At 44.6% G+C, this 13,245-nt stretch overlaps 1 protein-coding gene across 1 annotated transcript in view; it reads left to right on the forward strand.

Moving 5' to 3' along the window:
- STK36 (serine/threonine kinase 36) overlaps nucleotides 1–13,245 on the forward strand; it is a 682,518-nt gene that overhangs the window by 95,841 nt on the left and 573,432 nt on the right. Inside the window, exon 7 of the mRNA XM_069651602.1 lies at nucleotides 7,747–7,916. Coding sequence (XP_069507703.1) covers nucleotides 7,747–7,916 — 170 coding nt within the window. The remainder of the gene's footprint in view (nucleotides 1–7,746; nucleotides 7,917–13,245) is intronic.

Raw genomic sequence — 13,245 nt, forward strand, 5'->3', positions numbered from 1 at the left:
GCTGAAAAGCAACACAAAAGCCCGGGGCAAGAGGCAGGAACGTGGAGCAAATGGCAAGAAGGCACAAATACACAGCTCTGCACAGCAACTCTCCAAGGTCAAGGCAAGCTAGACATAAGCAGACACCACACAGGGATAGAATGTACTAAAGAAGCCCTGCAACCTGCACCTCATCGTGTGGGATGGCAGCCCACCAACAAACTAAACAAACTAAGTGAGCCACCATAGTGCCACGCGCCCCCCTGAACCCACATGCTCCATTTAAGACCATAACAAAAGCCAGAAGGAAGGAGGGGTGCAAAGAAGAGCCCTTGCCGCACACAGGGAGCATGTGGATGCCCCCCGGGCTAGCCAGGCCACATGGGCGAAGCCACAACCCCCCCCCCCCAAAATGATATAGTGTATACCTATAATAAGGGGAAGTACTACCCTAGAAACAGTGGCACGGACCAGACAAAGCCCCCCTTCAGTCACAAGAAGAAGGGCGGGTCCCATAGACCACAGCAAGAAAAGGGAGCACATAAACTATAACAGAAGCGCAGCAGCAGGGTGACCGTCTGGAAACAAGACCTTCAGCACCGCTGAAAACAGCAGAGAGACAAGGAAGATCGTACTGGCCAGAAATAGCACCCTCCCCACCCCCCCCCCCCCCAGCGCCAAACACAGCAAGAGGGGTCAGGCCCACAGATTTCCGGCCAGTCTGCGCCAGCCCACTAGGCGAGACACTTTGCTCTTTTTCCACCCATCCCCTGCAATACAGTAATAAGGTATGGGCTACATAAGAATACTGCAATTAGTGACGCAGACGGAATAACCGCCTGACCACGGTGCAGCGCTTCCTAGACACCAGGAAACGGATACCTGACCCATCCCCTGTACATGTTACCCCTGAAACTAGTCCAGAACCATCGCAAACTCACACAACCTCCAGGCCAGGACAAAATCCGACCTTACAAAGTCACATGAATGGAAATAAGCCTAAAACCGAGACAACCATAACAGTCCCATTGGTCTTAGATCCAGACACACAGAAAATCCCACCACTAGAAGACCACCAGCTCCCTTCAGTACAATTAGTAAAGCCTCTTGAGATACAAATAGGCCTTCTGAACACCAGATCCATGACCAAACATGCCCAAAGCATCCATGATTACGTCATACAGGATGATCTAGACATGTTATGTCTAACTGAGACTTGGCTACAGGAACCCATCGACCCCACTATCAAAATTGCGGTTCCCCAAGGATACACCATTCACTATAAGAATAGAGAAATGGGAAAGGGTGGGGGAGTGGCTATAATATCCAAGCAAGATCTTAACCTATCCCCTCACCTATCCATTGCAATGTATGTGAAACTCTTTTTCTCAAAATGACCCCAACTAAAAATAGTTGTATTAAAATCATTGCAATCTACAGACCCCCAAAACTGGCCTCTGACTGTATTGACACAGCTGCTAAATAACCTAAAAGGGCCCAATACAGGGATGGCACTCCTAGGCGACTTAAATAGATGGAGAGGGAACGTCAAAGACAAAGAAGACATATCTCTTGAAAAAGATCTAAAATCAATTGACATTCTTGTGAATAACTTGGAACCTACATTGAATATGGGAAACCAACCTGCTTGGATAGTTTCTAATAATGTGAAAACCACTATACTAGGAACAAAACCATGCATATGGTCTGATCACCATAAAATCGAACTGGTACTGATACCCAAAGAGAATGTAAGGAACACAAACAATGTACCCAACAAAGTTTGTGGAAGAAACTTTAAAAAGATCACGCCCCTTATTCACGGCACAAGTCATTGAAAACATTATGAATACGACAGTAGACGAGAACTTGTGTGATAAAATCCTGGCAACATTTAATAACCAATTCCAAAAGCTTATCGACCAACATGCTCTCATCAAAAGTAAACAGATCAGACTCGACCCTAATCATCAGAATTATTTTAATGCTGAAACCTGTACGTTTAAAAAGGAGATGGGAGAGAAAGTGGCAAAAAAATCCCACAGACGACAACAAAGAGAAATGGAAAGAACTGGATAGACTATGTAGAGAAAAACTGATGGAAGCAAAGAAAAACTATTACAATGAACAAATCACTGCTGCTTCCAGCTCAACTGGCAAATTGTTCCAGATTCTGAAATAGGTAGAAAAACCTCTGACACTGTGCCCTCCATTTCTGCCATCACAGGAAGACTGTGAGAAGGTCCAAACTGCTTTATACAATACATTTCGCAAAAAGTTCGCAAGTCATAAAATCCTGTAAGGTTGACGTCCAACCACACCAACTCCCAGAGAGCATATCCCCCAAGAGAGGAGTACATTCAAGTTCTCCCCTATCTCCATAGACAACATTAACTCTGTACTTTCCATCATCAGATGTACGGCCTGCTCTGAAAATGTTACCTTCCAAGCTTATACAGGATTTTTGCCCCTTATCTTATCTACATTGAATGGTGAATGCCTCGTTTAGAGACAACAAGGTCCCTACTGCAATTAAAACAGTTACTGTTACACCTATAGTCAAAAAACATTAACTAGATTAACATGACCCTTCCAATCTCCGCCCAATAACGAACTGTAACTGTCTCCTAAAAATCTTGGACAAAGTTGCTACTATCCAACTCCAAGATCATGTCGACAGGAACAGCCTCCTACACACCCAACAATCGGGCTTTAGAGGAGCACGTGGTATGGAGACGTCCCTGCTTGACCTTCAGACCAAAATGCTTAGTATCCTGGACGAGGGAAAAGCAGGGATGCAGATGTTATTAGACCTCATCAGCATTTGATTTGCTCAATGATCAAAAACTCCATGAGCCTCTAGACAAATCAGGTAATTGTTCTCGAGGAGCTATAGACTGGGTAACATCCTTCCTTAAAGATCGGAGCTCCAAGATCCACTGGGGTGATCATGTCTCCATACCCCAATTTAGAAGCTGTGGCGTACCCCAGGGGGCCAGCCTATCGCCCCTTTTGTTTAATCTCTATCTGTGGTGTCTATGTACCGTATTAACTAACTTGGGGGAGGGGGGTTCTTTTTTGCAAATTACGCTGACGATACACAACTAGTCATCGAACTGACCGGCTGTCATACCACTGACAATAAACGTGCTTGCATCTACAGCTCCATTGAAGCCTGGATGATGACCACCTGGCTTTGCCTCAACTGAAGCAAGACTGAGCTCATGATCTTTGGATCACCCCAGGCAAGAGCAAAACTAGACCCAGATTACACTACCTTTAAGATCCCCTGGGGATCTGCCACCCAGGTGGTCAGGACACGGCCATCGCTATTGGATCCACTTCCTGGGGGTGGACCAGTGAGGGAGGATCACCTGGATGCATGGTTCTCAGAGAGTGGAAGCGTGGGACACCGACGGGTGAGACGCAGTATCCCCCTTCTTGTAACACCTTTTCTCCAGCCTACCACATAGGATACTCAAACATTCTACCCCCTCGCCCCCTATCCGACATGAACACTTTCACACACCATGAAAAACGACAGACTAACACCAGAGCCGTTTGCCTGACATGTCCCAACACAAGGGTCAGGCAGTTGACCAGAATTACACACACCTGACGGCCCTTTCCCTGCCCCACAGGGATAAAAGGTGGAGCACGAGAGCACAATACGAGCAATGCAGACCAAACAACGACCCAGCTATCCAGGTTTGGCAGTTCAAGAGGAGGAGAAAGACCGCGAGAACTGAAAGGGTGATAAGGAGAGAAGCGACTTTGCCCTTTCCGACCCAGGCCTCAAACCTCAGCAGAAGGAATTATAAGACCACAAACAATAGCCAGTTGTCAGCAGATGTCAACAGTACACAGGGTCCTCCTCCGCTGATAACCAAGCCAGGGAGAGACGCTGGCCACCGTGGTACCATCCTTGACTCCAGAGACAAGAAAAGCCAAGCAGTTCATCACAGCTGGTGAGTCGAGGGGAGAGCTGATAAGAAACCAAACTGTGTTGAACAAAACGGCAAATTGAAGAAAGTAAAAAGAACTGTTAATTCGAGAGGGCAAAACCAGCTACAGAGGAGTCGGGCACCACGTGGTGCTCACTCAGGAAATGCTGGCCGATTACCCTATGGTTGAAATCTCAGTTACCAGAAGGCCATCGAAAACCCCAGAAAGTGGTCATACATGGGTCTAGCAAAATCCTCTGTACAGTTGAAAGTCTGTGACTAAAAGATGATTGGAAATCCAAGGGAAGTTAATCCTGCATCGTACGAAAGTAGAAGGAATTGTGTGGATTGGCAAGAGTGAACCCTACCTAGGGATGCCGATGAAAAGAGGCGAAGCCTAAGTCTCGAACAGTGTTTTGACAAAAGTGAACCCGACGTAGGGATGTCCACAGTGAACTGTTTAAAAACACATTAAGATTTGTGAATGCCATAAGTGAAGTTGATTTGAGTTGTAAGCCGCATTGAACCTGACCGAGGGAGCCTAACATTGGAGAAGCATCTGAGCCTCGAAGAGGGGGATGCAGGGGTGAAAAGCCATCACCCACCGGAAAAGGCTGTAGTGAACCCGACAAACGGAGGCAAACATTCAAGAAGGGTCTGATCCCAGAAGAGGAGGGTGCAGGGGGTGAAAAACCATCACCCCACCAACGTTTGAATGCAATAGAAGAAATCTTTTGAATACAAGCCAGAGTGAACCCGACAGAGGGAGTTTTATATTCGAGAAGGGCCTGAGTCTGGAAGAGGGGGACACAGGGGTGAAAATAATCATCCAAGTGCGATCAGAACCAGAACTTTTTTGTTTGATTTTTGTAAAAAGGAACTGTTTGTGGATCTGAGCCCAGAAGAGGGGGATCCAGGGCTGAAAAGGTATCACCCAACATACAAGCAGAAAGGAACCTTTGTTTATTGATTTGGAACACGTCAGGTCCTCGGATCCAAGAGACTTTCTGTAGAAAAGAGACTTAACCAGGTCCTGATACCTTAGAAGCGGTACTGTCGTCTTGTGCTGGGGAAGCTCAAGCGTGTGCTTTGCTCAGGAGTCCCGGACTGTCCCATGCTCACAATGTGGGGAAGGGAGACCCACGGCTACCACATCCTAACTTTCCATTTGTGAACACTTTTTTCTTTCTTGTGAATATCATCCCACACTCTTTTGTACTTAGTTGTAAGGATTGGCAATAGGTTTTTCTTAGTATAGGCCCTTTTTATTTGACAAGACGCCACTAGGATTGCCTTATTATTTGATGGTCGTAGCTTGCTGACATCTTAGATTTAGGTTTAGATTAGGCATTTTTCCAAGCCGCATATACAGTTTAATAAACACCCTTGAACTCTGATCACTTGTGTCTGTATTTACTGTTGCCACCATGAGTTCCTTACAGTGGCCTTGCCACATGTTTGTTTTTTTGCCCTGTCCTTTAGCCTTCTCCTTGCCCTCCCAGGTCAGGGAATGCCATAATATGCTAAACAATTTCTTTGGCTCCAGCTCAGAGTTTCTGGGCAAAGTTGCCATTGTGCGCACCCTTGCAGCATGTTTGGTATGGGATTATCATATTCTAATCCACATTCCAGCTAAGTGATGTCTTTTGCTGGACGGAGGTGGAGCATGAGGGTGTCCATGTTTGGATGGCTCTTGCTTGTTTGAATTGTGCAGATCTTATACATTTGGGGGGGATGAACTGCCCCAGTCCGAATTTGGGATAAAAGAAAACCCAAAGACTGCATCCGTTTGCTTCTCTTATCGTAAATGTTCGGTGATTTTTAAGACCTCCAGCTCCCCACACAGTTGCCTGAGACATTGACTCTTTCAGGGTCACTAGGACTTCTATGTCCTGTCTTATCAATATAAGGCACCTATAATTGAAGAAGTCCTTCACTACCAGATAAGATTTTAATTGCATCCAACAGTTCTTCTTTCTTTTACTGTCTACAGTTTTGCTTGTTATTTTTTAATTGCATGCGATTGTATTAAGTGTGTGTGTGTACCCTATAAAATGTGTGTTCATATGGTGATTTAGTGGTAGATACTTGCATTTTACTTTCCCTGCTTCAGGGTTTAATTGTCTAAAACTATTATTGTTTTACTCGTGTTTTGCTAGAGTTATTTCAGTGCTATATGTTGCTTTAACTGCACTACTGCTCCACCCCATATCTCTCGAAGTCAGCCTAACTGTTCAGTCTACTCTTTCCTTGATAGCACGGTTTGGCCCAAGTACCTCTTACAACAATCATAGTGGCTTCTTTGAACCCTTTGCTAGAGCTGGTGCTAAAAATCCATCGTAATAAGAGTCGTAAGGATTCTTAAGGCAGAGCATATAAAGAAAGAGCCACACTCTGCCAGATTTTGAATTCAGTCTCCATGGGAGAGAAATAATGAAAAAATCTAGCAAAAAGTACAGGGATCTACATCATCAGTTAAACAGTGGGATTTCTTCCCAACACATAGTCGGCGATGTCGGCAGAAAAAGAGCACTTTATTTTTTCATAGTGGGCCTTCGTAAGATTGAAAAGATAGCTAGATGTTTTCTTTTTTTTAAAGGGTAAAAATGTGGGTATTAATACGTGTACATTTTAATGGAAAAGTTGGATATACCACTCTTATGAAGTACTGTTGAATGTTTATGAATTTAATTAAGATACCCTTGACGGAGAATTAAGGTAACAAGTAACATTTCCTTACTTGGCAATAAGTAACACTTGTTCACTTGAAATTTATAAATTGCACATGTATCTATATAGATTTTACTGAATCTTATTATCTAAAGGAAAGAGTTTACAATGCAAGTATAGACCATTCTAGCCAAATTACGAAAGCATGCTTAAATTCTTTATTTACTGGGTTTGTTAAAAGGGCAACCCGACTCTACTTTTGGCTGAATGAAAAATACCAACAGCTAGTGCAACAAATTGCTAGGAAAAAAGGACCTGTACAGTTCAGCTGGTTTAAGGAGTTGAGAGGCAGCAATTAGCAGAACTCAGCACTGTCCAGCATGCATCTCAGAGTGCTGGCCTAGTAATTACCATTGTGTACGCTCTGTGAGGCCCCAGAATGCCACCTCAGGCTCACTTCCCAGAGGGATAGATGACAGGAGTGCTTCTAGGATTGACTGTGCCTCTCTTTTATTCATGTAAAGCTAGCTCCCGTTTTCCTTCTGTTGATGGCGTCTCACTCCCAAGATAGGATGTTTATTTTATTTTTTTACTTTTTTCCATCTTTAACATTTATTCCAAGAATATCGTAAGAGAAACATTTAAGTGAGAACAAAGCATAAATAACTATATACATAACATTATCTTAATAATCTAACAGAACTCAAAAGTAACAGTACAGCAAATTCCCACCCCAAGCTCCAAAATAGACACAAAACGTGACAAACATACAGCATAGGATGTTTAGATGGGAGGTATCCAGAGCTTTGGCAGGAGACTCAAATATTGCAACTAAGAGGTCACTGTATTATTTTCAAAATTATCTACACACACACGCACACACATGATTGGTGAACCCAGACCATCTGACCTCAACTCTACCATAGCAGGAAGATGATGAGCAGAAGAGAAGCGTATTGAAATATGTTGGATAGAAATGCAAGACTAGATGTAATCGAGGGAGTCCTCTGCTTGGCTTTCTCGTACACCACACCACATGTCGGCATTCGCACAGAGAAAATAAGGAGTGTCTTAGTAACTACTACCCCCACAAAGCAAAGAAATGTGTGCAACCTTCTAGTCTTGATCTAGACTCTATTTTTCACACCTCCAGTGATTGATGACACGGCTGAGCAGGGCATCCAGAATCCCTTCACTGTCCAGCTTCCCCCTGAACTTCAGCAGCTGAAGGAGAAACAGGTGCACTCACTGGCACCGAAGAGCGGTCAATCCAAGATCCTGCGCAAGGCACGACAGAAAATGGCAGAGCGGGCAAAAAAAAAGGTAATGGGCCCTCTGGGCCACAAAAATGAAAGAACGTGGGGCAAAGCAAGATGGGCAACCCGCTCAAAGGAGAAATAAACTGACCAGTGGCTGTTATTCTAAATGAAGTTAAAATGAGTGAGCGTCAGCCCTCCTCTAAACCATTCTGATTGGAGTCATTTGGCTGACTAGTAACTGAGTTTCTTCTGAAGCTGCCCGACTTAAGTCCTGTCTCCAACCAGTCATGTTTTAAACTTTAATAGCCATTAGCCACCGAAGCAAAAGGAAGCTTGTTTGTTCTGGGTTTCTCACCATTTGTGCAAGTCCAGGTAGGCAAGCCTTTATTTTGAAGAACAGGCTCTGGAAACTGGTCTTTTAGCTGTCCTATTGTCACAGTTTATCAAGGAATTGATTCTTGGATTATAGTATGCTGTTGGGGAGCACCATATCCCTAAAAGAACACTGAGAATGGGAAGAATGGGGACATGATTGCTCGCCTGTTAATAGCTCACTAACATGTATGCTCAGAACGGTTGTACTTTTTGCTGCTTTCACTCCATAAGACACCAGGGACTCTATACTCTCTGTATTGGTTTGAGCCTTTCCTGAATTTTTGAGCTAAGGGAAGTGTTTTGGCTCCACTTAACCTTGCTATGCTCATATGTTTTAGGGGCACTGAACAGTCCCTATGGCCATCGGTGGAGGAGAACTCTGTTCTCTACTGTAAAGTTCTTTGTTTATTTTTCCTGAACACATCACCTCTCCTTAATGCATCACCTCCTGTGAAGTGTGATACAGACACTTTGTGTCCCTGTAGCTTTGTTTGCAGCTACATTTTAGTTGCTTGATGTGTCCAAGATGGGCTGGTTAGCAGCAGATACTTTTACAGTGTTTTATTTTTTGTAGTCTCATGTACTTTTGCATTTTGCTGCTTAATGCCATATTTAATGCATTAAACTAGGCTATTTGTGTACTTTACTGGCTGTTGACTTTTTACTCCGTTAATTTGTAAATTGTTAATTGTACTTAACATCATAACCCTCCCTCCTTAGTTTGGCCAGACTGCTCAGCCTTGCTAGCCTGAGAGAGAGGTTGAGTCCAACTCTTGTTGCGACAACCTTGTTGCCCAGGTTGGCTTTTCCAAGTACTACCCCAGCTAGAGACTTTGAAAAGCCTTCCTAGCCCTGGTTCTGGGGGACCTTTAAGGCTTCCTATTCCATACACAGGCATTTATTTACCTATAACTTGGACTCTTTTTGACGCACTAGGTAAAGGACTGCTTAAGGTTTGGGGCTGTAAGAGTCTATGGCAGAGAGTATTGCATGATCTTTTCACTTTGCTGCTCACAGTTTCACTTGCTCCAATTATTTTGAACTGCTTATACTGTCTTAAGTGTAAAGTGTAGGCGATCTCACTCTTCAGATTGGCAACTGTGTGTATATATGTGATTTACAGTGTTGCTGGACTTATTTGAGTACTGTATGTGGTTAACTTTACAATTATGCAGCCTCCTCCAGAATGTTGCCTTACTGCTCAGTCCATTCTTAGCTTAATAGTTTGTCTAAACTCACATATGGCACAAGAAACACTCCAAGCCTCACAGACGTTTGAAGGGCTTTTATTGTTATTGGAATGGGCCCTTTGGTATCCCTCTCTCTTTAGTCTAGCAAAGCACCCTCATCCTAATCGAAGCGTACCCGACCACTCGTTAGTAGATATCGATGATTGACCCCCTACTGTAGTTCTATTGTATGCTGGATGTGAGGACCTAAAGACAGTATGCTGTTCCTACCTGAACTCTCTCAGGGACTTCCTAAGACTGTCCCTATTCTATCCAATTGTTAGTGTTTTAAAGTGGTAGGGGATTGCACCCTACAGACACTGTGCTCGACATTCTTTCTATCACACTTGCGGTCACATTTCCCCCTCCCTACGGTCCTCCAACTCCATTCTTCTCTACTCTCTTCCACTCTGTCCCTCAGATGTAACTCCATTTAGGCACCCTCTACATTCTCTATGACCCTATGAATCAGTCCTCGACACTACTCGGATACCCTCCTTTCACTCGCACAAATCACTTCACATCCACTCCTGAACACACTTTCGTGCACACTCTGTGGAGTACCACTTGTACTCACTAACCAATACAATACATCAACCTCATTGCTCCACACTACGCTTCTTCCTTCGTCCTGCTAGTCTCTTGGTCTGCCACCTACTCCACCTCCTCAGTTCTTACTCGAGCAACCCACCCCCCACTGGCATACCTTTTCCCCTTTTATACTCCCTCCCCACCCTCGTCCCCCTCCTCCCCCTCCTGCTTCCAGTGGTCCTCTTGCCCTGGCTATCTAGCCCTGTTTTCCGATTCTCTGAGGTGTTACAGGTGGTAAAGTTGTTTTCTTGGTGCAGGTCTGATCTTGCATTTGCAGCCCGTGTTTCACGAAGTCTCATTTTGTATAGGGGGACCGGTGAATGGTGTGCTACCCCTACCCCCCAGTAGGAGAGTCTCGTCGTTTAGCCAAGCACCCGCTGGTGTTACGAAGAAGTCCATGGTTTATTCCACACCCGCTTGAGTGCTTTGGTACTGCTCTTTGCCGCTGGATATTGCTCCAGTCTGGAGGCTCTGTTAATGTAAGGTGCTGTGGGCTATAGTCACACATCCGAGATTCATTGCTACGCGGGTCCACCATCTTGTCTCGAGAACAAAGATAAAGCCTCTGGCAAGCATGGGGCTTAGGCATGGCGTGAGACGAAATTGTCCTGCACAGAAATATGCCGTCACAAAGGGGGGGGCCATAAACTGGGGCGCTCTCAACTGCCACCATCCTCCTCAGCAGTGCGGGGGGTTTTGCTTTTGATTTTTCCCTGGTAGGCCTCCCACCCATAGCTAAGAGGGGTTTCCATCCCCTCTTCACAAGGAAGGCCAGAATACTGGCCTTGTCACATACCTCCATCCTTTAATCTGACTCCCCTTCTCCCTGTCCACTGGCTGACTGGAGGTAACAGGAAAGGTATTCTATGTTTTGCTTGTTTACTACCAGCTCAATGTTCTATTTTAAATGAAAATGTTTGCCAAGCCAAGAACCATCTAGGAATGTGAGGATTCATATTTTTATTCCGGCCCATCCAAACTAGCGGAGCATGGACTTCCACTAGTTGAAATTGTCCTCCGATCAGATAATATTGCAAGCTTTAGATGGCCCACTCAATTATTGGGGAATTGTTCTCTCTCAGGAATAGCTTGCGGCAGATAAACCGGATTGATTTCTCCTCCCGCCCTCCTCTACTTGCGGTAATACTGCCCCAAGGCCAATAGTGGGGGCGGAGGGGTCGGTCTGAAGGATGAACTTCAAAAAGTCTGGCATGCATAGTATTGGAGTCTGACATAATGCTCTTTTTATTTGTTTGATGGCAGTTTGGGCAGTACAGTCCCATTTGATGATATTGGGAGGCTTGTTTTCCCCAGTCGGTCCATTAAAGGTCCTCCTCCCTAACTAAGGTGTCCTTGAACCTGGTTAGTAAAGATAGATTATTGACCCCTACTGTCTAAGATCTATTTATGCTGGATGGGAGGACCTAAAGGCAGGATGCCTTTTCTGACTGGCACTTTCATAAGACTGTCTTTACTCTATCCAGTTTTTTTCTAAAGGGGTTGGGGATTGTGCCCTACAGACACACTGCTCAACTCCGTCTTAATTCTATCACATTCTCTTGCCTCTCCCTACCTCTCGGCACTATCGTCCTCAACTCCATTTTCCTCTACTCTCTTCCCTCTCCCCATCTGTCTCTCTGATTTCTCACTCCTTGTAGGCCTCACCTCCACCTTTTTATTTTGTATTTCATTTATCAAGCGCCAAAGCCGGTGTCGCACATAAAGCAGAACATCCAAACAATAACTAATACCAGTACATAGATCAAAGGGACAATGGAAAGACCACGTCCAAAAACAGATTCAGCTTCTGTGAAGGCATCATTGAGCAATATACAGATAACAGATTAAAAGTTCAAAACAAAAGGGTTAAATAGTACCCAGAGAGGGTCAATGAGCGTGTAAAACGCAAGCTAATTGGCCCCTGCCCGGGTCTTACCTGCCCTATAAGGCTCATAGAGGCGTCCAGAATTCTTCCCGCGACTGCCCGCCATGGAAACGGAGTAGGGACTAGACGTAGTCCCTTCTCCCAGATCCCTGGCGGCCATTTTTTTTTCTCTCAAGTCAAACGATCGCAGCACTGTTTCTCTGCTTGCTCAGGATTCTAAATATGGCCTCAGGGGCATTACCTAGCCGTTAATGTTCCCACTACTCAGGTCATATTGCCTTATTAACTCAAGTGTCAGGATGGTTGAAAGCTTAACTTGCCCTACGCTAAGGTGGGATTTCCCTACCTGAACGAAACTAAGGAAAGTCTGAGTGAGAAAGTTCAACTTAAGTATGTCTGTGTCCAAATCTATCCTTGGCCTCACAACTAAAGCTAAACAATGTGTAGGGATGTCAACAATAAGAGAAATGGTCATCAACACAACTTTCTGAGCTTCTTCCAGCTCCTAGCTTACTTTTCAAATCCCCTTCCCCAAGTTCAAAAAAGTTTCACAAAGGTATCAAGATTGCCTTTCTTATGTTCTCCACAGTTAAACAAATTCTTGGGGCTCCCTTCCCCAGGTTCAGGGTAACACAGTTCCAAAGAAAAGTGCCTTGAGGCTTCCGTCCTCAAGACAGAATTGCAGTTCATCAAGTCTGAGGTTTCCCTTAAGCAAGTCTTCAAATTGCCAACTTATGCTTGGTTTCAATTTCCAACAAACTCCAGATCAATTTAACACTCTGACTGGATTGAATAAGTTCGCTTAAATTCTTCTTCTTGGTTCAATTCAACAATGTCTTTGGTTTTCACATTTTAGGGCTCCCTGATCTAGGTGCAGTTGTCAGACCACACGGTCCACCCATCAGAGGTTGTGCAACCAGGAACCCTAGGCTTTTCAGCCCGCACAGGTTCTTCTGTATTTGGTCCTGTGTACAGATTCACATTCACTTAACTTCTCCTTGCCGGCCTCTTGGCGTTATATGAAGGTTCACACTCACTTGGCCTCTCCCGATTAGAATCTTGATTTTGCCACAACATGTCACAACTCCTTTTGCCAGTCTTTGGCCTTGCCGTATTGCATTCATGCACAAAGTTCACTTCTTGGCGGTTTAATTTCTTCCCCACCTTTCTGTCATGCTCTTTTGCAAACTTTCACAATTGCTTTCTCAATCAACACATTGCTTTCAACTGGGCAATTTCCGATTCATCAGTTATCAGCTTGTAGCTTTGCCCATAAAGTTTCCATTCAATTCGGCATTCAATATTCATAATTA

The sequence above is a fragment of the Ambystoma mexicanum genome, chromosome 3p (genome assembly GCF_040938575.1).
Source record: "Ambystoma mexicanum isolate Mex_15411 chromosome 3p, UKY_AmexF1_1, whole genome shotgun sequence".
In the NCBI taxonomy this organism is placed as follows: domain Eukaryota; kingdom Metazoa; phylum Chordata; class Amphibia; order Caudata; family Ambystomatidae; genus Ambystoma; species Ambystoma mexicanum.